We start from the raw sequence: 22,765 nt of genomic DNA on the forward strand, positions 1-22,765 counted from the left end.
ACGCGGTGGTCCTAACGGCCAGGACCTTACAAGTGACATTCTTGGCAGCAAGACGATGAGCAAGAGCACTTGGTGCTTCGACTCGCACGCTGTTGTAGAAGAAAGAACGCGGGAGTCTTCTGATACCACGATCCATAAGAGGCTATGCTGAGAAGTAGCAACACGTTGATCAATGCGCGGTCCTAAGGCTCTGAAGTAATGTATTTGATAATAGAAACTGCTTGTTGACGATATGTTCTGAATAGTGTTTGATAGAAAAAAGAATGAAGCGGAGAGCTTTGGCTATTTGAGTACCCTTTTGCAGCGGCCGCAACCTTCAAGCCGAATAAGCCTGTCCATACAGAGCTGTGTGGTGAAGGAGTCTAATCTACCTCTAGCAGATATGCTGTGAAAGTAGTGGTCTGCTCGTAAGAGAATGGATACCTAGCAAGAGTTGGATAATCCTCATGGTCTAGTCACGCCAGGATGTTGAAATCGAGTCAAGCTGTAACAGTTCAGCCTGTCAAACAGACTCTTAAGCACGCATGATATGTTGACTCTGCCGAGGGCTCCATGACCAGGGTTGAAGAATAGCGGAAAACCGCTCTTAATGAAGGACTGACCGCAGCTTGTTCCTATGCCCCCAGACCTGTATGGAAATCCATCGTCATTAAATTCCGCCGCCCTGAGGTTGAATGTCACTCAGAGCATGTTTTCCTCGCTGATTGCCAGGAAGCTAGAGTCAACAATGGAGGCGAACGCCAGCGTGGGCAGTGAAGACAGGTCGGTGTGCGGGTTCATGAAGATGGAGACATTCAAAGCGCGAAGTGAAAGAAGCACAGTCCAGCCTCTAATACAAGAACATTGAAGAGGAGATCTCATTACGACGAGAGCACTGCGTCCCTGCCCGTCCAGTCTGACGACGCATATCCAGGATTATCACGTAGCACTTAGCACAGCTGGGGCTATATGCCTCATCGCACCAGAATACACTCAATACTCATCCTCTTCCTCTTCCTTCAGAAGATTTCTTTTCCGAGGCGGCTTTCTCCCGCTCTTTGTCCTCCTCTCAGGCCTCTGCCCAACAAGACCCCGTGGCCTACCCGACAAGACGCCCTTGCCATCATAATCCAGCTCCACGACCTTGGCCCGCCCCTTCTTGCCACTCGTAGAAGCCCTGGTAGCCCGGACTCCACCATCCTGGGGTATCACCTCGCCTTCGGCAATGCCCCTGCCGAGCCGTACCGCACGCCTCACGCGAGTCTTCGCACCCAGAGCCCACAGATCACCCCATCTTGCCTTGCGCGCGTCGTGATACGCCTGCTTGCTGAAGCTCCGGGGCACGGTCCATCGCTCGATAGCGCCTGCTGGCGTGCAGAGGTCGAGCGTCACATGGCCCTTGCGCTTGAGCGGCGGGAGAATATTGCGTGGGAGGGAGAGCGGATGAGGACGGTCTGAACTGTCGGACGCCACGTCTTCGTAACCAGCGAAAGCTTTTGTTGTAGCCTCCACGCCCTGAAGGACGGGTTTCGGGCTGACAAGATCAGAACTGTCCTCGGCACCAGTTGAGGGAGGCTCCTGCGAAGTGGGGTTCGAAGCTGGCATGCCGCGGCGGACTGCGATGTAGCTGAAGTTGATGTCCTCATGATTGCGGTGGTTTGCTTCTAATATCCTTTGCAGAAATGGAGGGCGGATAAATCGCTGGCTAAAGTGGCAGAAGTCCTTACGTCCTGGACTGATGCCAGGATTCAGGTACATGGGACATTTGGAGTGGTTCGTACATGGCGCAACAATCATGCCGGGCTCACGAGTCCGCTCCACATCCTGCTCAATGTTCTCTGGTGCGCCTTGGGCTGTAGGAGGGACAATGTACTTCTCGAGGATGCGTTCGCGAACGTCGGCAACAGCCTCAAATCCTCTTGGATGTCCCTTCTCTAAAACGATAAGCACACCACCTTCGGGCGATAGTAATGACCACAGGTTATCGAGGATGTCTCTCCTCCTCCAGTCCTTTTCGAGGGGCATTAGGAGGTGTGTAGCGATGATCACATCGTACACCTTCCGGTTTTGTGGAACCTCGGAAGCATCAAGTTGCTTCTCCATGTTGTCTACCGAGTGCGTGTAGTTTGGCAGGCGGGGCAGAAATTGAGTATTCTCAAGAAATCGCGAGATCCGGTGTCGTAGTTGATTCGACCCAACAACGACTGTCCTCTTCCCTGGCGGTCCTGGGTCTGGCTCGCTGGCTCCGTCCTTGTCGCGCAACATATCCCACTCCGTCTGTAGCACGCTCTGCCATGCTGCCAATCCAGCACCACCAGCACCAGCGTCAAGGACCCGGGGTCCTTCGCCGTTGGCGTCTTTTCGGTTCAGAAGGCCGCGTAGCCATTCCGGGCCAAGCCTCTTGCGCACCTCTACCAGAGTGCTCGCGACAGACGCGTAAATACCAGGCAGCGCGGTTGCAATGAAAGCGTCTGCATCAATTTCTGACATCCTGTGGTGCCCTGCTTCCAAACCCAGACCTTTTTGCGGCAGGTTTCTACCGGACCGGGGAGTAGCTGGCGAGTGCGGGAGGCCGGGACCACCACAGTGCTTCTCGGCCGTAGCTCGGATGTGTTTTGTGTCCGTTCTCTTGAGCAATTGTGCAATGGGTTCAACAAAATCGACATTCGGCAGCTGCAGCGTGCTCGGTGATGTTCTGAACTGGCCCTCCGTTGTGTACTGGTGTTGCCGTGGGCCTTCCTGACCTGGAAACCAGTCCAAAAGTTGGGCATCTGGTTCCCCATCATCAACATCTTCTTCTTCCCCCTCCTCCTCGTCCTCGTATTCCTCCTCTACTTCTTCCTCTCCCAGCTGTGCTTCGTATGCCGCCTCTTGCGACGCGGCTACCACCGCGTCTTGGACTGCAATGATCCTTGCCGCTTCAAAATCCTTCTGGAGCTGTAGGAGAGCATCGTACTCGCGCTGGTTGCTGGCATTGGCCTCGATGTATCCAAGTTGCGCATCACTCGGTGGCCGGGGTGTCAGCAGCTCCCCTACGAGGTCTTCTTCGTCCTCAGCTTCGCCAACCCTCGGAACAGACTGCGATGTGTATTCCACCTCTTCCAGTCTGCCATGCTGAGTCTCTCTTAGCAGCGCATTCTTTGTCGGGCCAAACGCATCTTCGTCTCCGACCTCACCGAGAGACCCGAACCCGACATCTTCTGGTCTTGTGGCACGTAGTGGTGCTCCATAAAGTCTTTCATACACTTTATGTTCCTCCTCGGACAAATAACCGCTTGGGAGGGTGTCGCCAAACATGCGCTTCGCCTGTCGGACTATCGTTTCGGGGTCTTGGTTCGGTGGTAATCGTGGCTGGTCCGGTCGTGCCGTGAGTTCTTCTGGGACATGATGTGACATCTGACCCTCACCTACGTCCTCGGTGCGCCCATCCTGCGATTTCGTCGACGTTGTCGACAAGAATCGCGCATTTTGCCTCCGGCCAGGCAACCTGCTTCTCGAGAAGGCCTGCCGTGAATTTGTAACTGCGGCAGGATTAATTTCTGCGATTGAATGCACATAAAATTTCAGAATCCGCGCTGCGCATGATGGACAAGCGTTCTGCAGTCTCCTGGCAGTAAGCATGGCGATGTGTTGCGGTGTTGAGGAGAATGTACTAAGAAAGAAAAAAATATGTAGGTCGAGTGGTCCAACCGGAAGCTCCAAATTTCAAATAGGCATTGCTCCAAGGAGCTTGCGCCGCGGGAGACGTGACATGACGCGGTCAGGGCTCCCCCACTAAGTGGCAATTAATCATGCACCATACTCAGGCTTAAGGACTGAGGATGGGATTTTCAAAAATGCATTCATCAATGATCCCATTATCTGTCAAGGAAAGTGTCCCCAGTGAAAATACCGCCTGTCGGCATATCCCGCCGCTCCGCGCCCAAAACGCCGGGCCCTTAAGACCAAGAAACAAGCCCCCTTGTATTGCCAGCGTCGCCAAGTGGTGGCGCTCCGTCGTCTAATCGCCTCCCAAGTCGGCCAAAGTCCGGAATGTGGCCTTGGGAGCTGGTTTCTTCACGGCACCACCTGTCGCAGAATCATTCGGGGTAGCGGCCGGTGCAACAGGATTGTGAACGTTGTATTTCGAAGCTTCGGCAGCTTTGTAGGGGTCAAACTGTGGGCGCTGCTGTCAGCATAAAGCCGCCGGACGGATGGCCGTGAGGGGGCTCAGGACTACTCACCGTGAACAACGAGACCAAATACAGTCCAAAGAAATTGATGATCGCGTTGAGAAAATTGTTCAGATCCCATTTGATCGGCCTTCGAAGCGACTGCCGGGACTGTCCAGCAGGACCGCTGCCTCCTAGGGTGCGCCCTGGCACACTGAATCCTCCCCCAGCGGCTGGACCTGCCAGCTTGACAGCCTTCTCGATTGCGGCAGTCAAAGCTGGCGGGCTTGGTCCCTGTAAGGTCTCGATGGCAGAGCCGTTCTTGAAGATCATGAAGGTAGGCATGGCGCGCACGCCATATTGGGATGCGATCTCCCTCTGGTTGTCAACGTTGATCTTGGCGAACGTGATGCGCTTCGGTTTGGAGAATTTGGTTGCAAGGGATTCAAATGTCGGCGCGATTGCTTTGCAAGGACCGCACCAGTCGGCGTGGACTGCAATGAAGCAACTGTCAGTTTGCGAGCTGGAAGGGGAAACGAGGGGGATGGCTGGGGCAAAGCGGAGCACTCACAGTCAGCCACCACGATGGTGGACTGGAGGATTTGTCGCCATTCAGACGAGGATCCAACGTGGACAGCCATGTGTAGCGGAGAGAACTTCTAGTGGCAGAGCCAACTCAGCAATGAACTGCGGAGGGAAGGGCTGTAGGGTGCACAGAGATGATCGTGGATAGGTGTAAGTAAATCTGGCCGGATACCCGCGTCGCCTGAGAGTGCCTAGCCTCGCACCCTCGGTCAGTCCAGGCACCAAGGGTCCGCAGGATGCTGATCGAAAAAGGAAGGCGGTCGCGGATAACGGGGCAGAATTCCTTATCGAGAATTGTTGCAGGTTTTAATGGGAGACAGTCCAGATGAGTTCATACATCACAGAAAGCCCTTTCAGGTGCCGACAGAGTCATTCCATTTTCGTACCCTCATTCGATCATGTCTTATTCGGCAGATCATAGAGCTAAGGTGAGTTCCCCCCTCGCTTTACCATTGCACTCGATCCACTCACTCGCCAGGATTGCTGCCAGCAATCCCGGCCTTAAGTGAAAGCCAGTTCCAACCGCCCTACTGCATCTGTCAGAAACTTTTCGAAAGATATCGAAACAAAATTCATCTTATTCGTGGACAATCATACTGACAAGCCACTTGCAGAGGAGGAGAACCGACGACGATGGTGAAGATGCCAGCACGAGCACCTTCAAGCCATCGGCTAGGTTCCAGCCAACTGGCGGCCGTGACTTCACGGTGTCAATCGCCGTCCCTGGCAGCATCATCACAGAGTAAATTATGCCGTATCGACGTCGCATGTCAGAATGTGGACTAATTTGGTCCAGTTTAAAAACCGCAGACCAGAGAATAACAACCACCGGCCGCATCGCCAGGGCCTTGGCTGTCTTCTGTGTGGACGAAGTCGTTGTCTACGATGATAGCCCTAGCGATTCTCGTCCTCGCGCTGTCGATAAGGAACGATATACTGGTGACACTGATCCGTGTCACTTCATCGCGCATGTCTTAGGGTACCTGGAGACGCCACCTTTTATGCGCAAAGCACTGTTTCCGCTTCACGACAACCTGGCAAGGGCCGGCCTGTTGCCCAGTCTCGACATGCCGCATCACCCTCACAAAGATGAGTGGCTGCCGTTTCGGGAAGGATTCACGGTGAAAGGGCGTCCGGAGGGTGGAAAAGGGTGAGCAAGCATCTCAGCCTGTAGGCGCATCGCATCTAACAAGGAGACAGAACATCCGTGGACATTGGACTCCAGAGGCCCGTGACCATCTCTGAAGAAATCCCCCCAAACACGCGCGTGACCTTGCAGTTCCCCGACCAATCTCTGAAGAATCCGGAACCAGTGCACCCCCAGACGCCACGCACTGAGGCGGGTTACTACTGGGGATTCTCTGTCCGAAATGCAAGCTCACTTTCAGCGGTCTTTACCGAGAGCCAGTTCGAGGGCGGATACGACATGAGCATTGGGACATCGGAACGAGGCACACCTGCGAACAAGGCATTCCCACCTTTCAAGAGGCAGACATTCAATCATCTTCTCATAGTGTTCGGAGGCCCGCGAGGCCTAGAGTACGCTTCTATGAATGACCCAGAGCTAGGTGGAATGGGTATCAGTGGAGGCCGGACGAAGGAGCTATTCGATCACTGGGTCAACGTGCTGCCAAATCAAGGTAGCAGAACCATCCGAACGGACGAGGCAGTCCTTATTTCGATGACAGCCTTGAGGAGACTTTGGGACGACAGCTAAAGCTGTACACATGCGATGGAACAATGACTGGACAAGAATCCGGTTTGTCGGGCGTTCGAAACATTCATTGATGTTCACAACCTCCAGGCACGCGGCTGCACCCATTCATACTGAGATTACGTCCTTCAAGACAAATGACGAGACGTGGAAGGGTGGTGAGAAAGAGGCCGCTGCGGGATTGGCTCCCGGCGGCCACCTATATCGAAAACCCACCAGATTAGCAAACAATATCGGCTGCCGCTCCGAGTTCCGTTCATATGGATACAACCCTGGTTCGATTAATATAATGAATCTGGATCTCTCGAACTAAGCTTTCGGTATGGCCTGTCATCCCGTTGGTCTGGAAGGGCTTCTGGGTCAGCCCCTGAAGAATTGTGGGGAAGTCAGGCACATTCCTGGCCACTTCGGATGCTGAGGTTCCTGGATTCCCATATCGAGGACGACTGCGTAAGCGGAATCCCACCAGTATCAATACAATCGAAACAGCTATGATGAGATTTTTGCTCAGCCTGTTTGTGAGGGATTGAAACATGGCTCGGACAATTCCCGAGCCAACCCGTGTGCCTTACAACTGTGTAAGAGCCCGCAAATAACGCACTCATGCATTTCTACGGCTCTCATGATTTGTTTCATTGCCACCGCCGACTGCTCTTATATCAGACCAGCAAGGAGCAAAGATTTTGTTTGTCCGTGGTATGAGTCTTCACCGACTAGATTTCTCGGCTGCAATCATGAAGCTCTTGAGTGTTCTTTCACTATCGGCCACTTCTGTCGCAGCGCTAAGCGGCAAAGCGACAACCACGGTCAGTGTTACCGGTAAAGTCCAAGCTGTGCGTTTCTACTAACAAGTTCCCAGCGCTACTATGATGGTCTGAAAGGAGCGTGTGGCTGCGGTAGCGGCAACTCGGCTTTTGCTTGGCAGGTAAGTCTAGCTTGGTTGGATTTCCACCACCGCCGCCGCCAATTCCAACCGTAGAGTTGTGTTTTGCTTTACCACATCCACCCGCGCCCGGGGGAAATTGTGGCCCACTCAGAATTCCGATTGCTAATTGCGGAACCATGAAGAGTGGTGGCAATGGCCTCTACACTGCTGCGGCATCCACCTCTATTTTCGGCAGCGCGACATGGTGCGGCTCAGGCTGTGGAACTTGCTTCAAACTCACGTCTACTGGCTCAGCTCCATCAGGCCAAGGAACTGGAGGGGCGTCCGGCAGCAGCATTACTGTGATGGTTACAAATCTCTGCCCTTACAGCGGTAATGAAAAGTGGTGCCCTCAGAGGTGAGTCGAATCGTCGTAACCGATATTGATTGAGCAGTTGCTAAATGTTTGCTAGTGGAAACAATCAATTCGGATATGCGTATCACTTCGACATCATGGCTACAAGCCAGGTCCTGGGTGACAATCCAATTGTGGATTTTGAACAGGTGACTTGTCCCAGTACGCTGTCATCCGATTACCAACAGTGTCAGTGTGCGACGGGGGGTTGAGGAATGCGTTCTCAGGCATACATAATAGATGTCTTTCCAATTTGCATTTGGGTGTATATAACACTGGCAATGAGACACTTTGAATATACTTGGATTTGCGCAAAAATTGGGGTCTGTAGAGTGAATGTCAAACAGAAGAAGAAAGTAACAGCCACAACTTTGGAAGCTCCGAGTGAATATCGCCCTCCTAGCACACAAGCCAAATCAAAGCTTGCAGAAATAAGAAAAAACTGGGCAAGGCCGCGCAATGGCAGCATTCCAGCCACGAGGGCCATATATCGCGCGCACAACAGAATAACAGCTGCCGGGCTTCTTGATCAAGGTCGCTTTGGATATATTGACCAGCCACCCCGACTTGAGCATTATGATGTAAATTTGGATGGAAAAAATTCAATTCTTGTCGTAAAGTTTTGCAGGATACTGACCACTACACACACACATATCAAGTAAATCCTTAAATTTTAGGTGTTTCTTTCCATAAAGGACACAAAGGGGTATTTGACAAACAAAGCAACACCCAAAAGTCAGACCACAAAGCTTTTACCCTCGAACTTCAATGTTCGAGTTCTCATTATGTGAGAACCTGGGACCCATTTCCCGAGCCATTGTTCCTACTTTGATGTACTCCAGGCAATACTAGAGTTTGCACCTAGATAGTCACCACAAACTGCTAATTCCAGGTAACTCGACTTCTTTCAAGTGCGTCTACCTTCGAAAGTGCCAGATTGAACTGGAGTGCCGGAAATGGTTCTATTACATTCGTTCAAAAAGCCTTCTCAGTCGACTTTTCTTGTGTGTTCTGGTACATATATAGTAGCCTCACACTTAAGCACCTCCAGGGCTAGTATAAATCTTGTAAACAAAATGCAACATGGCCGCCCACTTGATCTAATCTACGACAGAACAAGCAAATCAGGCAGATGCACTACGTGGCCATATGATGGAATCAATTCCTCACAAGTCAGCTCAGAATACTCGGTTGGCCGTTCCCCCAAGTAAGCTAACCCCCCACAAACTTCGAAGATGAAAGGCAGCATAACTATTAGGGGTGAAGTCTTACAGCACTTCTGGAAAATCGCATTTAAAATGACATAGCCTAACACTAAGAAATACTTGAACCAGAATGGAAAGAAAAGGTCCCGAGGTTCTTGTTCCGGGGTTGGAAAACTTCAAGTGGTGGTAACGCCGGATTGAACACAACAAGTGCCGTGACTCCACATGCATTTTATGGCCCACACAGGGAACCACGCGATAAATCGATCTTTGAAATCCCTGAGGACCAAATCAAGTCGGAGATCAATACACATCTGGGGGGACCGCGTGTTAATAGCCACTTCAGTTCTTGGGCAGCGGACCTCCAAACTGCTCTGGGCTATGCAGGCGTAGGAAGAGACGCATACATTGCCGCGTTCGACACCTCACTCCGCAGAAAATATAACGAGATCTACCACGTTACCGCCCTCTATGAGATGGGTCTCTCTACACAAAGGTATCCCGAAGAGTATTTGGTATATGGACCCGTTGCGGGTGAAGCATATACATGCGTGTCGGTAAGGCATCTTCGTAATTGTGGTATGAATATGACTGTGCGCACTTGGAAAGGCTCGTCGAAAATCTCGGCCAATGATTTGGCCCATGCCAGCAAGATCGCCAACATCTTTCGGCCAATACATCATGACGCGGGACCCGACCTCTTCTTCACAATGTTTGCTGCTGAGCTGAGCAGGCTTTTGCGTCCAGCTCGTGGATACGGCTTTGGTTCAGGGTGGTCGCAGGAAGACAACACAAAATTTCTGACCCATCTTTCATCTGATATAGATCACGCCGTCAAACTTCCTCCCAAAGATCCTTCCAAGGAGTCATTGGTAAACTCAAGGACCCACGTCGATGGCTTTCCCCAGCTGGATTCCATGGTGGACATCCTCACGACCATTGAATTTGAAATTGCAAGAAAGAGATCTGAGGCAGCCAAAAGTTCGTCACATGATACGAGTTTGACAATAGTGTCAGGACAGAAGAGGAAAGCTGAGGAAACGCAAATGCCCGCTGATCCTGAAGTGATCAAACGCGCGTTGCATGAAGCGCTTCCCAAAAGTCTACTCCAGGATCTGGCTACACATGGAAGTGCCATTCAAGACAAGCTACTAATGGCACAGAAACAACTTGATTCCATCGATGACTTGGACGGACAGGCTCGAGCGCTGAAGACAAAGCTAGCTGCTACAGAGAAAGAGCTCGAGTCCTTGAGATCCTTGGCCCAGAAGAGAGGTACGCTTGAGGCCACAATACTCCGCCTGGAGCAAGCGGCCTCTTCCTTCGACAGGCTGGCCAATCGAGCTCAAGCCTTGGAGACTAAAGTGCTTGGAGCAGAACCATCACTTGATATGCTCCAGCAGTGCTGCTATAAAATGGTCAAATCGGCCCACGACGAGGAAGAAGAATTCAAAATTCGTTTGGACCTCCGAAAATTCTACGGTAACTCGCCACCTCCTCCACCACTTGCGCCTTTTCAGCCCACAGCGGTGGCTAAATGGAACAATGGTTCTCAAGATTGGACGGTGCGGCTGAAAAGAAATGGTATGTGACCCGGTGTAGTCTGCCACTCGTAGATTTTCATGGGATGACTTCCCTTGGGACGAAATCTCATGTAATTATCTTTTACAACCATGATATTGACCTTGGAGGACAGGCGCGAGCAAGACACAATGTGACAAGTTTACGGCACCAAGAGCACGTCGACTTATTGCACCCCATGAAGGAAGAGGGATACCAGCTGGCGGAGATGAAGGGTACTTTACAGGCTTCCTCGCTAGTAAGGCCAGAAAAGGGATCTTTCAGTTTCGCGCCTAGTGATAGACACGAGCAAGCATTCAACCTGGGTGCAAGGGCAGTCGTGAATTGTGTGCATTGGATTACATCAACTACTCTGATATTGCTCTGGTGGTGATCAAGCAATTTGTTCACGTCGAACACAGACGACTGTTTTGCAGAAGATTTTCCGTTCTGGAGAAGAGTAAAAAACAACAACAGGGCACAAGTCATGCCAAACGGTGTTGGGAGGAAGACATAGGCTTTCAAAACTTGACTAGCACCCTAGGAGTACTTTCTGTTTGGAGTACAGTCTGGTTTACCCTTGGAAGTAGACTTGCTGTATGTGCAGCTCCATGGGCACCTGAAAAAGTACATGTCAGGTTCTATCTGTCTGGGTTGTACCTTCCGTTGACCGTGTAGCTGCAGCTTCTCTGTCCCCAAGCACTGCAGCCTTGCCATCTTAGTTTTCACGACTTTGTGGTCTTCCACTCAGAACACGTTAGTTTTCCATATTATTGGTGTCTAGCGCCTCCAAATTGCCAGTGGATTGATCTCGTCCTCTCCTGTCGACAGAGTGACGCGTCTCGAGCTCCTTCCCTCCTTCCCCACCAAAACCCAACCCACACCCTCTCTTGCAGCCACTACCCACAAAGTTTTCGTCAGCTCACATGGACTGATTCTGTAGTTCAAGGATCTCGAAACCCACACGCTCATTTGTCAATTCGTTCCAGACGCGCAGCGAGCTTGAAAGATCTGCCCAAAATGTCCCGACGAATAACCCCATTGTACGTGTTCGATGACCCAGCAGAATACCACCGTCGCCACAGCCAGGGCACTTTAGTCGAGTTCCAAAATGAAAGCAAGGAGATCAATGCCTTCAACGAGAAGCAGATCGCCTTCAAGGCCTGGGTGGTCGCAAACGTGTGGCAAGGAAAGGACAAGTCGGGTTGGATGTTCCTGATCCGCCCTGGCGATCAATCCCAGTGGTGCTTCCCGAAAGAGGGCGAGAACTGCGAAATCATGATCCTGAGCAAGTCTGGAAAAGAGAAAAAGTCGAAATGGCTGGACGCCGAGCGTGTCGACAACCCTGCTGCCTCGATGGGCCTTCCCGAAGAGGCTTATCGCCTTGCTGCCTTCGAGGTCAAGGTACCGAAAGACGTGCCCCCAGGCCTCCTGAACCCTATCCAAGACGACCCAGATGATTTCGACCATGGTATTACGCCACAGAAGAGCAGGAAGTACCTTTTTGGGGACAAGAAGGCTGTCAAGGTCAATATAAAGCTCAGTATTTCGTCAGCCACCAAGGACGCCGAATTTGGAGCAGTCACCAAACTGGCGCTGAACCCAGAGAACGATCGGACTCAGAAGCAATACGATGCTTTTCTGTACCTGATGGAGTTCAAAAGCCCGCGGTTCCAAGTCAACATGTTCAACCATTTTCCCCACCTTCAAGACCCCATGAACAGGGGAGCACTCCCTGCTAAGGTCATCACAATGCTCAAGGGATTCAACGAGCACCAAATATCAGCCTACAGGACCGTTCTTGGCAATCTGCCATGTGGAATTTGCATCTTGCCTGGCGGCCCTGGCGCCGGAAAGACACACTGGAATCTGGTGCTGACCACAGCCATTCAGTCCAGGAATGAAATTTGGCTGGCGCCTAACAAGTTCGAACAGAGATCTGCCAAAGTCCTGTACATTCTAGACATCAACAAGCCGCTCGATGATACTTCGAACAAAATGGTGAAGCTGTACAAGAGCCTGGGACTCAAGAAATACGCCGTTCGGCTCTATGGGTGGCACTACAGGGGTACCGGGACAGGCAAACTGGACTTCTCTTCCAAATTCATGTTTATGGCGAGACTGAACCGCTACCGCAAGCAATCTATCAACCCGGATTGCTTGGCTCCCACCCTCGATGAGCTTGCGTGGGACGTCTATGATGCACACAAGACGAGGAAGTACAGTGGGCTGTATAACCTGCTGGGCAAGGCAACCAAAAATGCAAGCGTCGCGAAGTCAGACGAGTTCAAGGACAGTGTGAATCAGCTTTACCGCGATGTGCTCAGGAATGTCGACTTCATAGCGACCACGCCCGTCCCCGCAGCCACTGCCTTCGATGGCTACTTCAAACCTGATATCGTCATCTTCGACGAGTCTCCTCACGCTCGCGAGGCTTCAACCCTCGTTGCAATTGCAAAGTTCGAGCCTGTGGCATGGATTTTCAGCGGTGTAAGTTTACTCTCAGGCAAAACAAATCCGACTTTGCGTACTTCAGATTTTGACTTGCCCCCTAGGATCACCGCCAAACCCGTCCATTTGTTGCCTCAGACGATGTCCGAGATAATCCTTGGGTTCCACAAATGTTGGTCAGCATGATGGAGAGGGCAGACCGGGCAGGAGCAGTTCAACATTCTCTCCTCATCAACCATCGTGCCTATGGTGGTCTCCAGCGACTCGCCTCCGGCATGTTCTACAAGATGAAGATGATCAGCGGCCACCCGGACGACAAGCTTTTCCCACCGTCGGTCCAGCACCTCCAGCGGTACCTGGAGCGTTTCATGGATCCTGGCCAGACTTGCCGTGAGCCTCGTTTGATTGCTTTCAGTCCCAAGCGCGGCGAGGTGCGAGTCGGAACCTCGTGGTCCAATGAGGACCACGGGAACTGGGTCATGGATCGAGTTACTGAGCTGCTTCAAGACACAAGCTTCCGTCAAGTCGGGAAGACTGATCGTGGGACCATCCTCATCATCGCCCCATATAAAGAAGCCTACATGAAATACAAGAAGTCAATCAAGAACCTACCCCAAATGTTTCAGGCTCGCCTGGGAGTGGAAGCACGCCTCGAAGCCCGTACCATCGACACGGTCCAAGGAGGCGAGGCTGATTTTGTGTTCTTGGACCTCGTTCGCTCCAACGCCACGGACTTCACCGACGACCCCAACCGGCTCTGTGTTGCCTTGACCAGAGCTCGCCAGGCCGAGGTGGTATTGATGCACCCTGGAAGTAAGTGTCTGGTCCTTAGCATGGTCCATCTTGGAACACGACTGAAGCTGACTGTATTGTCTATTAGTGCGCAGAGGCACTCAGTTTCTTTCCCAAGTCTTTGCTCGTTGTGAGCAGATGGGACAAGTCGTGACCACTGATAAGCCTCCCAGACAGCTGGTAGCCATTCCGAGTGAGGCGAGAGCATTGGAGCAGGATGCAGCTCGCCGGCCCGAGATCGAACGCGAGCGTGCGATGCTGGGTTTGGAGCCCCATATTGAGCATGCTAGCCCAATTGAAAACATGAGTAGCCTCTCCCTGGCTGATGAAGCTGAGCCTGAGTCAATCTACGCGTCTCAGTTCGCCAACATGGCCAAGATGATGGAGGACATCTTGCAGGGGAACAAGAAAAATCAGGTCTCTCAGGAGGAGTCTCTGCCCACGGCTGGCCGAGTCGAGCCCAGGAATGTACAGCCGCGGCTGGCTCCGATTCCAACATCCCAGAATGACTTGAATCATCCAGGCGGAGGACGCGGACCAGTTGGAGCCCCGTTTCCACCCGAGAGTGTTGCGCCACCGTCACTGCGGAACACGAGCAATAGGGAACCGATGCCTGAGGGGTCGCTGGCCCGCGATAACGCTCCTAACGGTCGACAACCTGATGGTAGCTTTCCAATGGGAGGCCTGTCTGTTGCCAAACAGCCGGGTCTCGCGAAGTCTCGCTGGACCACGCCCGAGCAACGAGGCACAACAGCGGCAAAGCCCGCTAAAAATACACATATCTCTGGCCATCACCAGACACAGTCTCCGTCCCCTTCTCCGGCTATTCAGCTTGATCATGGCATGGCTGCTGGTCTGTCCGACCTTCGCTCTCCTGAGACCACTGCCTATGCCCCGATGATTCGCCAGTCTGGAGGCGTTCCTCTTTCTCGGCCAACTGGTTCTGCCCAGACTTCGAATCAGGCTACGACCAGACCCATCGTGACTGCCAATGGACGGGCACGTGATAATGAGACCAGCTCTCTTCCCGCGGGCCAGTCATGGTGGTAGTGGCAGGTGATCTACGCAGGCAGCTCGACTGCAGCTCGACTAGATGACTGCCCGTTGCGCCCAGAGAGTGGGCCCTATGGACAGAATTATCCCACTTGCGGATTGTCCCACTGTCTTGATAGCACCAACGTCATGATGGCCTTACGATTTCGAATGATTTCATGGCCATTCGAGGTGCGTGGCGTAAGGGCAACGGCGACATTTGGAATGACAGAAGCCGCCAGCAGAAGCGCTGATGCTCCGGCTTGTCTCACTCCTAGGATGAATGATGTTGTGGATGTGCTCAGTTAATTTGTCAACAATGAATTGCCTAGGTTTTCGATTATGATGATCCGGGAGAAGTAACTCCACTGCCCGATGACAGGTGCTTAGCTATGGCCAGTGAGCTTCGACGCATTAGTGCTACACAAGATTGCAGCGTACTGCTATGATCTCGAGCGTTTGGATTTTGTCTGTCTGTGTCATTGGTCTCTTCCACTCCAGATGTTGTAAACCCCCGGGAGGCATTCCCCACTTACACCCGGCCACCCGGCCACTCGGCCGAGTCGCCCTTGCATCGCCAAGTTTGTGCCTGGGAGGCCAACTTTCAGGCCTGCTTGCTTCTGTAGCTTATTGATGTCTCGGACAAAAACAAGATAAGGCACGGGACCTGTGCGTCGGGCTTCAGGATCGAGGGCAGATGCGCAGGCGGGCGGAAAGACCCGCCACACACACGCACACGCACACGCACATTCGCTGATGGACGGCAGGGTTGGAGAAATCAGCCAGGTGGCCGCGATGGGCGGGACATTGTTGGTCGGCAAGCCGATCGAGGCCGCAAGACTGAGCCCGGCGGGGAGGGTTGCAAGCGTCGCTGGCTTGGGGCCCGAGGCGGCGAGGATCCGATCCGCGTTCACTGCTCTCGCCCTGCTTTCTCGGCACCTGTTTCGCCGGTAAGGGAACCCTCAACGTTGGGCCTTCTGGAAGGTTACCCAGCACGTGCCGTTGCGCGTCGGGGAGGCCTGTCATGGACGACGGCGAGCAACATGTGCAGACTGGCACGTTTTACAGATCTGATGTCCGCTCTGTGTATGCCAAGGCGCAGCTAGTGTAGCGCGAGATGCATGGTAGGCTCTTCGCGTCGGATCTTGGTTAAGATGGGAGGATGACAGGGCGCGAAGCCGATGGGTGTGGCGTTTGCCGCTCTTACTGATCAGGCTTTTTTGCTGGGCTGAAAAGACGGGAGAAGGTGAGTAGGTGAATACTGTGCTCTCCTCACACGGTGCACAGTAGACATCGATCCTCGGAAATACCCATTTTCGCCAATTGGTGACCCATCTAGGTCAATGCATCCAGGTCCATCGAGGACCGAGGGCCAACGGGGGCCAGGGACCAGGGAGGCAGGAATTGGATGCGCATTGAGAGCTTCAGGATCAACATTCCGATGAGATCGAGCAGGAGCTGCCATGTGGCCTAGATGCGAAACTGGGGAAATGCGAGAGTTTGCCCTTGGGAGTACAGCATGTGGGCATGGGTTTTGCTTTGGCAGCACGGCAGCACCAGAAGCAAATGCCACGATCGTCCCTGAGTCTGTGACGTCTTTGACCCTGGACGGCTCGGAGTTCGGCAATCCACAGCTGCCATTGTTTGAGGGTCCCAATCTCGTCTTGTCTACGCGTACTGTGTGGTGTCTCAAACTGTCCCTACCATATCGACTATCAACACAGTATGTCAGCACAGGTTGCATATTGGGCTGAAAGTATGCTGACAAAACCTAACAAAGCAATGCATAGCACAACAACACAAGGTCCAGCTAGCCAAGTCACTCAAACTGCTGAGGCCCATGTCTTTCGAAGCTGCCGTGGGCGCTTCCGCCCCGCCGTCCGCCCAGGCGCCGAGCAGGGAGGAGGTATCACGGGGAGAGGCCTCTTCATCATGAGTCCAATTGACCAATGAAGCCTTCCAACGCGTACTTACTCCCTCCACTTCAGCTAAGACAGTTGAATACGTGTATAGATGCTTTGGGCACAGCAGGTACACTGTAGTACAGAGGCAAGGCAATGCAGGTGAAGCAGTTGCAGTTGCAGCTCCAGGTGCAGGTGCAGGCATCAGAGCTCGCTCCTACATGTAACCCCCAGTAACGGGGATACGTACCGGGGCCCCCCAAGCAGGGGTTCGTCAGGGACCAGGCCCAAAAAGTGGAGACTCCCAAGAGACCGTCTGGACTTTGGAGTATTGACGTCTCTTTCCCTCGATCTCCAGGTCGGCCTCCGTCTTTGGATATCGCCAGGCTTGCTGTGGACGCAGTCCTCCATCCGCTTCCCACGACCCCATCGATGCTTACGATTTTCAAAATGGCCGTCCTCAGTGTATTGAGGGCAACTGCTCTCAGCCCAATTCTAAGTAACAACGTGTGCCCAACGATCCCAACGGTCGTAACATCCGCGGGCCTGTTAGTGGTTGCCCAGGAGTTGAGCTCGAGAGCATCATCGTCGCCGCCCTCGATATCGCCTTTGTCAAGACACATTGGTTTTCACCACAAGAATCCCGCCCCTTGAGAAAAGCTGGCCCTGGCAAAATTTGTCTCGTCGCTCAGCCTAATTTGCGTCGATCGCCCTGAGATCACAAACCATTCCATCAATATTGTTGGCCACGCTTCGGCCACGCCTCTCCACAGACACAGATCCATTACAGGAGGCGGCATACTGTGCGTTGCATTTGCCGGAAAGATCTCCGGCTCTAGATTTTTTCAGACTACTGCTCCAATTGGGCATAAGCTCTTGTCAGGAATTCAGGGTCCCCCATCAAGAGGACCCCAGGCTTTCATCATCAGGCCGCGGCTAAGCTGGGCGGCCGAGCGAGCACACGAACTCTACCCTAGCTCTGCTCTTCGTCAACTCTACTTCCAGACCTTTCCCTCTCCGGCTTGGCAATCATCATCATATGCCGAGCGGTTGGCCCCCTCGAGACACATGTGCTGAGCCTCACCAGGCCTGCTTTCAATCTTGGCTTCTAGGCTCAAGAATCAAGTTGTGGTTGAAGTCACTCCGATAATTCTTTTGCAAGCTTCGTCCCGCACGCAGCTGCCCCTGGAGAAACACCACTACTCCCACGTCGCCTTCGCCGGGAGAAACCGACTATCCAGACTCGCCCTGCCTGACTGCTACATCCCGGCTGGCGCACCGACTTTGGAGTCTATGACACAACCATTCCAAATACAACTCCAGACCCAGGCAATGATTGTTTGAGCATCTGCTAGCCAGACAATTTGTCCAATTGTTCAGGATTGTGAAGCGTTGGTCTAATTTGCTGTATTCAACGAGTTGCCTTGATCTTGAAGCATCTCAGTGCCGAGGGAGAAGCCGAAGTCTTTCGGAGAACCTACAACACATCTCGAGACACGCTAAACGGGCATAGAAAGTGCTTTCTACCTCCCACAACTTTGAATCAAACACCTTCCTCACAATTACCTCAGCATCATGGCCAAATCCAACATTCTAATTTACGTTCTGCGGCACGACTTGCGTTTGTCGGACAATCCAGTCTTCCACCGGCTTGCCACTCAGGCTGACCATGGCTTCACACATCTTTTACCAGTCTATGTTTTCCCTGCACAGCAAATCGAAGTTTCCGGTTTTCTACAGAGCGGCAGCACTTCTCCCTACCCTGAAGCGAGGAGCGCAGTAAGCAAAGTCTGGAGGACAGGGCCTCATCGAGCGAAGTTCATAACCCAGTCGGCGTGGGATTTGAAGCAAGCTCTCGAGTCCGTTGGTAGCGATCTTGTAATACGCGTAGGCCTGGCCGCCGACGTTGTCAAGGGCTTGTTGGAGCGTTTCCGAGATCAACAGGAACATGTCGGCGCGGTGTGGATGACGGGCGAGGAAGGAGTTGAAGAGCGCAGAGACCAGAAGGCTGTTTCTGCTGTGTGCCAGACGCTTGGTACCAATTTCCAGCTCTTGCCAGACGAGAAGTACTATGTGGACGAGTCAGTAAACTTGTGCTCCTCCTCTTTAGGCCTGTGACAATGCTGACCAGTGTGCTCCAGTCGGGACGTCGCGACGCCCATCAGCGAAATCCCTGATGTGTTCACCACCTACAGGAAGTCAATAGAGCCCTTGAGATCCCGCCCGCGCGCCACACTACCGAGACCAGAAAAAGGAAAGCTCCCTCCCATGTTAGATGCATCGCGTATCCCAGAACAACATGGCCCTTTCACTATCCCGACGAGCTATGGCGAACTTGAAGAGGCCGTTCTGTCTCCGGTCAGAAACTTTCTGTCTGGAATACCTCCGCATCCTGAAGGGGCTGAATCTGCTCACCCCTTCGAGGGTGGAGAGACCGCTGCAAACGAACGCCTTCGTCACTTGATCAAGAACGGTCTGATGTACAGCTACAAGGAGACACGAAATGGCATGCTTGGTTCCGCATTCAGTACCAAGCTGTCAGCTTTTTTGGCTCAGGGTTGCATTACAGCTCGGCAAGTGCATCACGAACTCCTGAAGTATGAGGATGGGACGGATCAAGATTACAAGGACGCGCATGGCTTCGGGAATGGAGAGAACGATGGGACCAGTGCGGTACGCTTCGAGCTGCTGTGGAGGGATTACATGCGACTCTGCACGATGAAGTTTGGGGCCCGACTTTTCCGCATCGAAGGATTTCGAGACCACGACTACGAGGGAGACAACGAGGCCAGCGCGAAAAGACCGAAGTGGAAATCATCTGTCAAGGAAGACGCGCTACCGGACCAAAAGCCGAGCCCAGAGGAAGTTGCACAGATCATTCAAAGGTTCAATACCGGTACAACTGGCATGGGACTGATCGATGCGTCGCAGCGTGAATTGTTGCACACAGGGTATACGTCCAATAGAGCACGGCAGAACGTCGCGTCCTTTCTAACAAAACATCTGGGCATCGACTGGCGTTTTGGCGCGGAGTGGTACGAGATGATGCTGGTAGACTATGATGTGTCTTCAAATTGGGCAAACTGGCAATACGTCGCAGGTGTTGGGAACGACCCCAGGGGGGAAGCTCGTATCTTTAACCCGGTCAAACAGGCCTTCGACTATGACAAAGAGGGCGCATATGTGAGGACGTGGGTGCAAGAAGTCAAGTCACTGGAAAAACTTGAAAATGTGTTCCAGGTGTCTACGACGTCGGCCGAGGAGCTTGAGAAGGCAGGCCTGACGGACAATGTCATGGTCACGGACCCGGTCAAGAGGATCGAGTTTCTGGTCGATGGCAAACCGAAGAACAATAAGCGACCCTTCCACCGTGCACGTGGCTCGCGTCGTCCGCCCAGTGCCGGTGGATTCGACAGCAACGGACGGCCGCTGAACCAGACTAACGGCGCCAGCGGTCCGGGAAGCTCAGATGGAAGCGTTGGGCACAGAGGCTCTCCACACCGCGGCGGTCGTGGCGGAGGCTTCAACCATGGCGTACCGCGCCGTGGCTTCTACGCTGGACGAGGCCGTGGTGGCCAGTACAACGCCCCGAATTATGGCCCTGGATATTATGCGGGACCTCCCATCAATGGACAAATGGGAACGTTTGGCCGTGGCGCTTATCATAACATGGCTGTCAGGGGAGGCTATCAAGGAGGATATCCAGGGCCTTACCCGACTGGCCCTCCGTCATAAAATTGGGGTTGGAGGATGAAATCTGTAGGATAGGGTATGTATGTGTTGTACATGTTCGAGAAAGTTAGCACATTTGGGTTGGAGAAACTGCGTTTAATCGTACATGTACTGCATGAGCTGGAGCATATAATATCTACGCAACTACATGATGTCTCTTTGAATCCGTCTGAGATTCCCTGTTCACCCAGTGCTCAAAGGCAACATTCGAGACTTGTGAGACATTGACGACAGCCGAACACTTGGGACCATGGAAACCGGAAAGTAAGGCCCTGCTTGTTGTCGTCAACTTGACACTGAATTGTTTCCCGTTCAGGTCTTCAGAGCGTGAAGAGGGACCTCAGGACTCGTGAGAGCGACGAGTACGTACCCCAGCGCTCACAAGCCGTCAGGGTAGGAATACTTGATGATTGATGAGCTCACATATGAGGAAAGTGCTGTTCAACAAACACGCCCCTTTCTCTGCAGTTCTTGAATGGCTCACAGAAACACTCGTGTCTGCCTCTGGTCTTTCATCTAGGTGCGCCGGTATCTATTGCCACATCTTCCTGTCGCAAACAGCTCCCACGCATGGTGCCACTCTGTCCGTCTTAGAAGGCCTTGTCTAAAGGTATAAAATTTATGTAACATTTCCCTCTTGGAGTGTAGTCCCTCTATATCAACCTCATTCGATAGAAACCACGGCTTCCTTCAGAAGTTCTCCGGCACCCGCCTTAGGTTCACCGACTTGGGCGAAACAAACAGCGCGCGGCACTCCACACACGCCTTGCCGTCGACAGTCTCGACAGTGGCATCGACCCAGACCTTCCTGCCCCTCTTGCCCCTCTCCTCAGGCGCGAGCGCCTCGTCGGGCACGGCCCGCGCGCGAATGACGTAGAAGTCCGACGACAGCGTCGGCCGCTTGTAGGTGATGTCGAGGTTGGCGGTCAGCAGCCCGCCGCCGCCGCCGGCCGCGAGGTCCTTGAGCGCCGCGCGCGCCGAGTGCTCGTCCAGCAGCGTCGCGATGGCGCCGCCGTGCACGACGCCCGGCCAGCCGATCGTCCCCGTCCCCAGGTACACCACCGCCACCACCTCGCCCGTCGTGTTGTTGTGGAAGATGTGCTGGTACCCGCCGACGCCGCGCGACCCGCCCAGGGGCCCCGTTGTTATGCGCTGGGCGCGCGCCTCGCTTGGTATTCCGGCGTAGGCCTCGTGGTGGCCCTCCGACCACTCTGGGTCTGAGAGGAGGTGCTTGACTAGCGGTAGCTTGGCCGCCGCGGCGCGGATGTCTCTCTTCAGGGACTCGTCTACTTCGGTGCCTGGGAGTAACGGCGGCGGGGGCGAGAGGACGGCGCGGATGCCGGTGCCTGAGGCGAGGCCCAGGAGGAGGAATATTGCGGCGGAGACCCAACGGGGCCGTCTTCTTCGCGGTGGAGGATCGGGCTGGGAGGATTGTGGTTGTGCTTGTGGAGTACTCGGGGCGCTGGTTGGAGAGGCCGATTGCTCATTGAGCAGTCGCGAGGAGGTTGAGAGGCTTTGGGAGCAGCGAGGCATTCGAATAGTAGCTGCTGGCGACCGTAGCACGCCTCGATGTTGGCATATTGGTGCAGACAGTTTCTGAGGCTGGCTCGCCGCGATGCGCCATTGGGCTTGCTGCGCCAACTTCACAGCAAGCCGGCGCTGTACTGAGATGGGAGGCATGGTGCTATCGTCACCGATCGAGATCCAACGGCATTGAGAGCTGGGAGATGCTGTAGGTACACGCTCTTGAATCGCTCCAGATGTTCTTGACGCCGCTGCGGCTTCGATTTCGGACCTGCCCCTAGGTCCACCGCAGAGCCTCGGCACGTCACCGCCGCTGCGGCAGGCACACTAGTCTTGGCCCTTCAGTGCTTAGATTACGTGAACAACTACAATTATTTGCAGAGAGCCTTCAACTGAACTTCTGTTGGTCAACATATTTGCAACCACTGATTATTTTCCCCCGATCTGCGCGCGCATCAGGAGGCAACCCAGCTTCGCATGCTTCATGTGCACTATCTGAAGTCATGATCTGGAGATTGGACTCAAACGACTAAGCCCATCAACCAGTTTCTGCGATGAGCAGCTTGGTCCAGAAGACTGATCATCGCTCATGAGGGACCCAACAGTCGCCTCCCTGCCGTACTACCGTCATGAGCCTCGATGCTCTCAACGTTGCGGCACGGCCCGTTGAATGCACCGTCCTCGGCAGTGAGCTATGTGAGTGATCATATGCCGGATAATCGATCGTCTGTCTTAGATCACACCCGCGTCGGTCAGCAAGCGATCAATGTCTTGCAATGGTTGCCTTCTTCGGTCTGCCTTTTCTGGAACAGTATGTCCCGAGAACAACCTGGTCCCTCCAAAGTAGTTCTTGGGACTA

At 53.4% G+C, this 22,765-nt stretch overlaps 7 protein-coding genes across 7 annotated transcripts; 4 read left to right on the forward strand and 3 right to left on the reverse strand.

The window, feature by feature from the left end:
* Positions 1-972: 972 nt before the first annotated feature.
* On the reverse strand, positions 973-3,600 carry J7T55_011468 (37S ribosomal protein Rsm22; the record flags this gene model as incomplete). Its single annotated transcript, XM_053134810.1, has 1 exon — positions 973-3,600. One exon carries the CDS (start codon positions 3,598-3,600, stop codon positions 973-975), a length of 2,628 nt encoding a protein of 875 aa, XP_052999277.1.
* Positions 3,601-3,979: 379 nt separating this feature from the next.
* J7T55_011469 (37s ribosomal protein rsm22) lies at positions 3,980-4,771 on the reverse strand (the record flags this gene model as incomplete). Its single annotated transcript, XM_053134821.1, has 3 exons — positions 3,980-4,135; positions 4,203-4,624; positions 4,702-4,771. 3 exons carry the CDS (start codon positions 4,769-4,771, stop codon positions 3,980-3,982), a joined length of 648 nt encoding a protein of 215 aa, XP_052999278.1.
* Positions 4,772-5,113: 342 nt separating this feature from the next.
* Positions 5,114-6,432, forward strand: J7T55_011470 (uncharacterized protein; the record flags this gene model as incomplete). Its single annotated transcript, XM_053134832.1, has 4 exons — positions 5,114-5,143; positions 5,330-5,457; positions 5,512-5,865; positions 5,916-6,432. 4 exons carry the CDS (start codon positions 5,114-5,116, stop codon positions 6,430-6,432), a joined length of 1,029 nt encoding a protein of 342 aa, XP_052999279.1.
* A 5,062-nt stretch (positions 6,433-11,494) lies between these two features.
* J7T55_011472 (uncharacterized protein) lies at positions 11,495-14,767 on the forward strand (the record flags this gene model as incomplete). Its single annotated transcript, XM_053134853.1, has 3 exons — positions 11,495-12,964; positions 13,030-13,738; positions 13,806-14,767. 3 exons carry the CDS (start codon positions 11,495-11,497, stop codon positions 14,765-14,767), a joined length of 3,141 nt encoding a protein of 1,046 aa, XP_052999280.1.
* A 738-nt stretch (positions 14,768-15,505) lies between these two features.
* Positions 15,506-16,685, forward strand: J7T55_011473 (uncharacterized protein; the record flags this gene model as incomplete). The annotated part of the gene is made up of 3 exons (XM_053134864.1): positions 15,506-15,699; positions 16,296-16,423; positions 16,540-16,685. 3 exons carry the CDS (start codon positions 15,506-15,508, stop codon positions 16,683-16,685), a joined length of 468 nt encoding a protein of 155 aa, XP_052999281.1.
* Positions 16,686-18,225: 1,540 nt separating this feature from the next.
* J7T55_011474 (cryptochrome DASH) lies at positions 18,226-20,385 on the forward strand (the record flags this gene model as incomplete). The annotated part of the gene is made up of 2 exons (XM_053134876.1): positions 18,226-18,731; positions 18,792-20,385. 2 exons carry the CDS (start codon positions 18,226-18,228, stop codon positions 20,383-20,385), a joined length of 2,100 nt encoding a protein of 699 aa, XP_052999282.1.
* A 687-nt stretch (positions 20,386-21,072) lies between these two features.
* On the reverse strand, positions 21,073-22,062 carry J7T55_011475 (thioesterase family protein; the record flags this gene model as incomplete). The annotated part of the gene is made up of 1 exon (XM_053134887.1): positions 21,073-22,062. One exon carries the CDS (start codon positions 22,060-22,062, stop codon positions 21,073-21,075), a length of 990 nt encoding a protein of 329 aa, XP_052999283.1.
* Positions 22,063-22,765: the final 703 nt, after the last annotated feature.

Source organism: Diaporthe amygdali (assembly GCF_026229845.1).
Source record: "Diaporthe amygdali strain CAA958 chromosome Unknown NODE_2_length_3802984_cov_64_841326, whole genome shotgun sequence".
Lineage (NCBI taxonomy): Eukaryota > Fungi > Ascomycota > Sordariomycetes > Diaporthales > Diaporthaceae > Diaporthe > Diaporthe amygdali.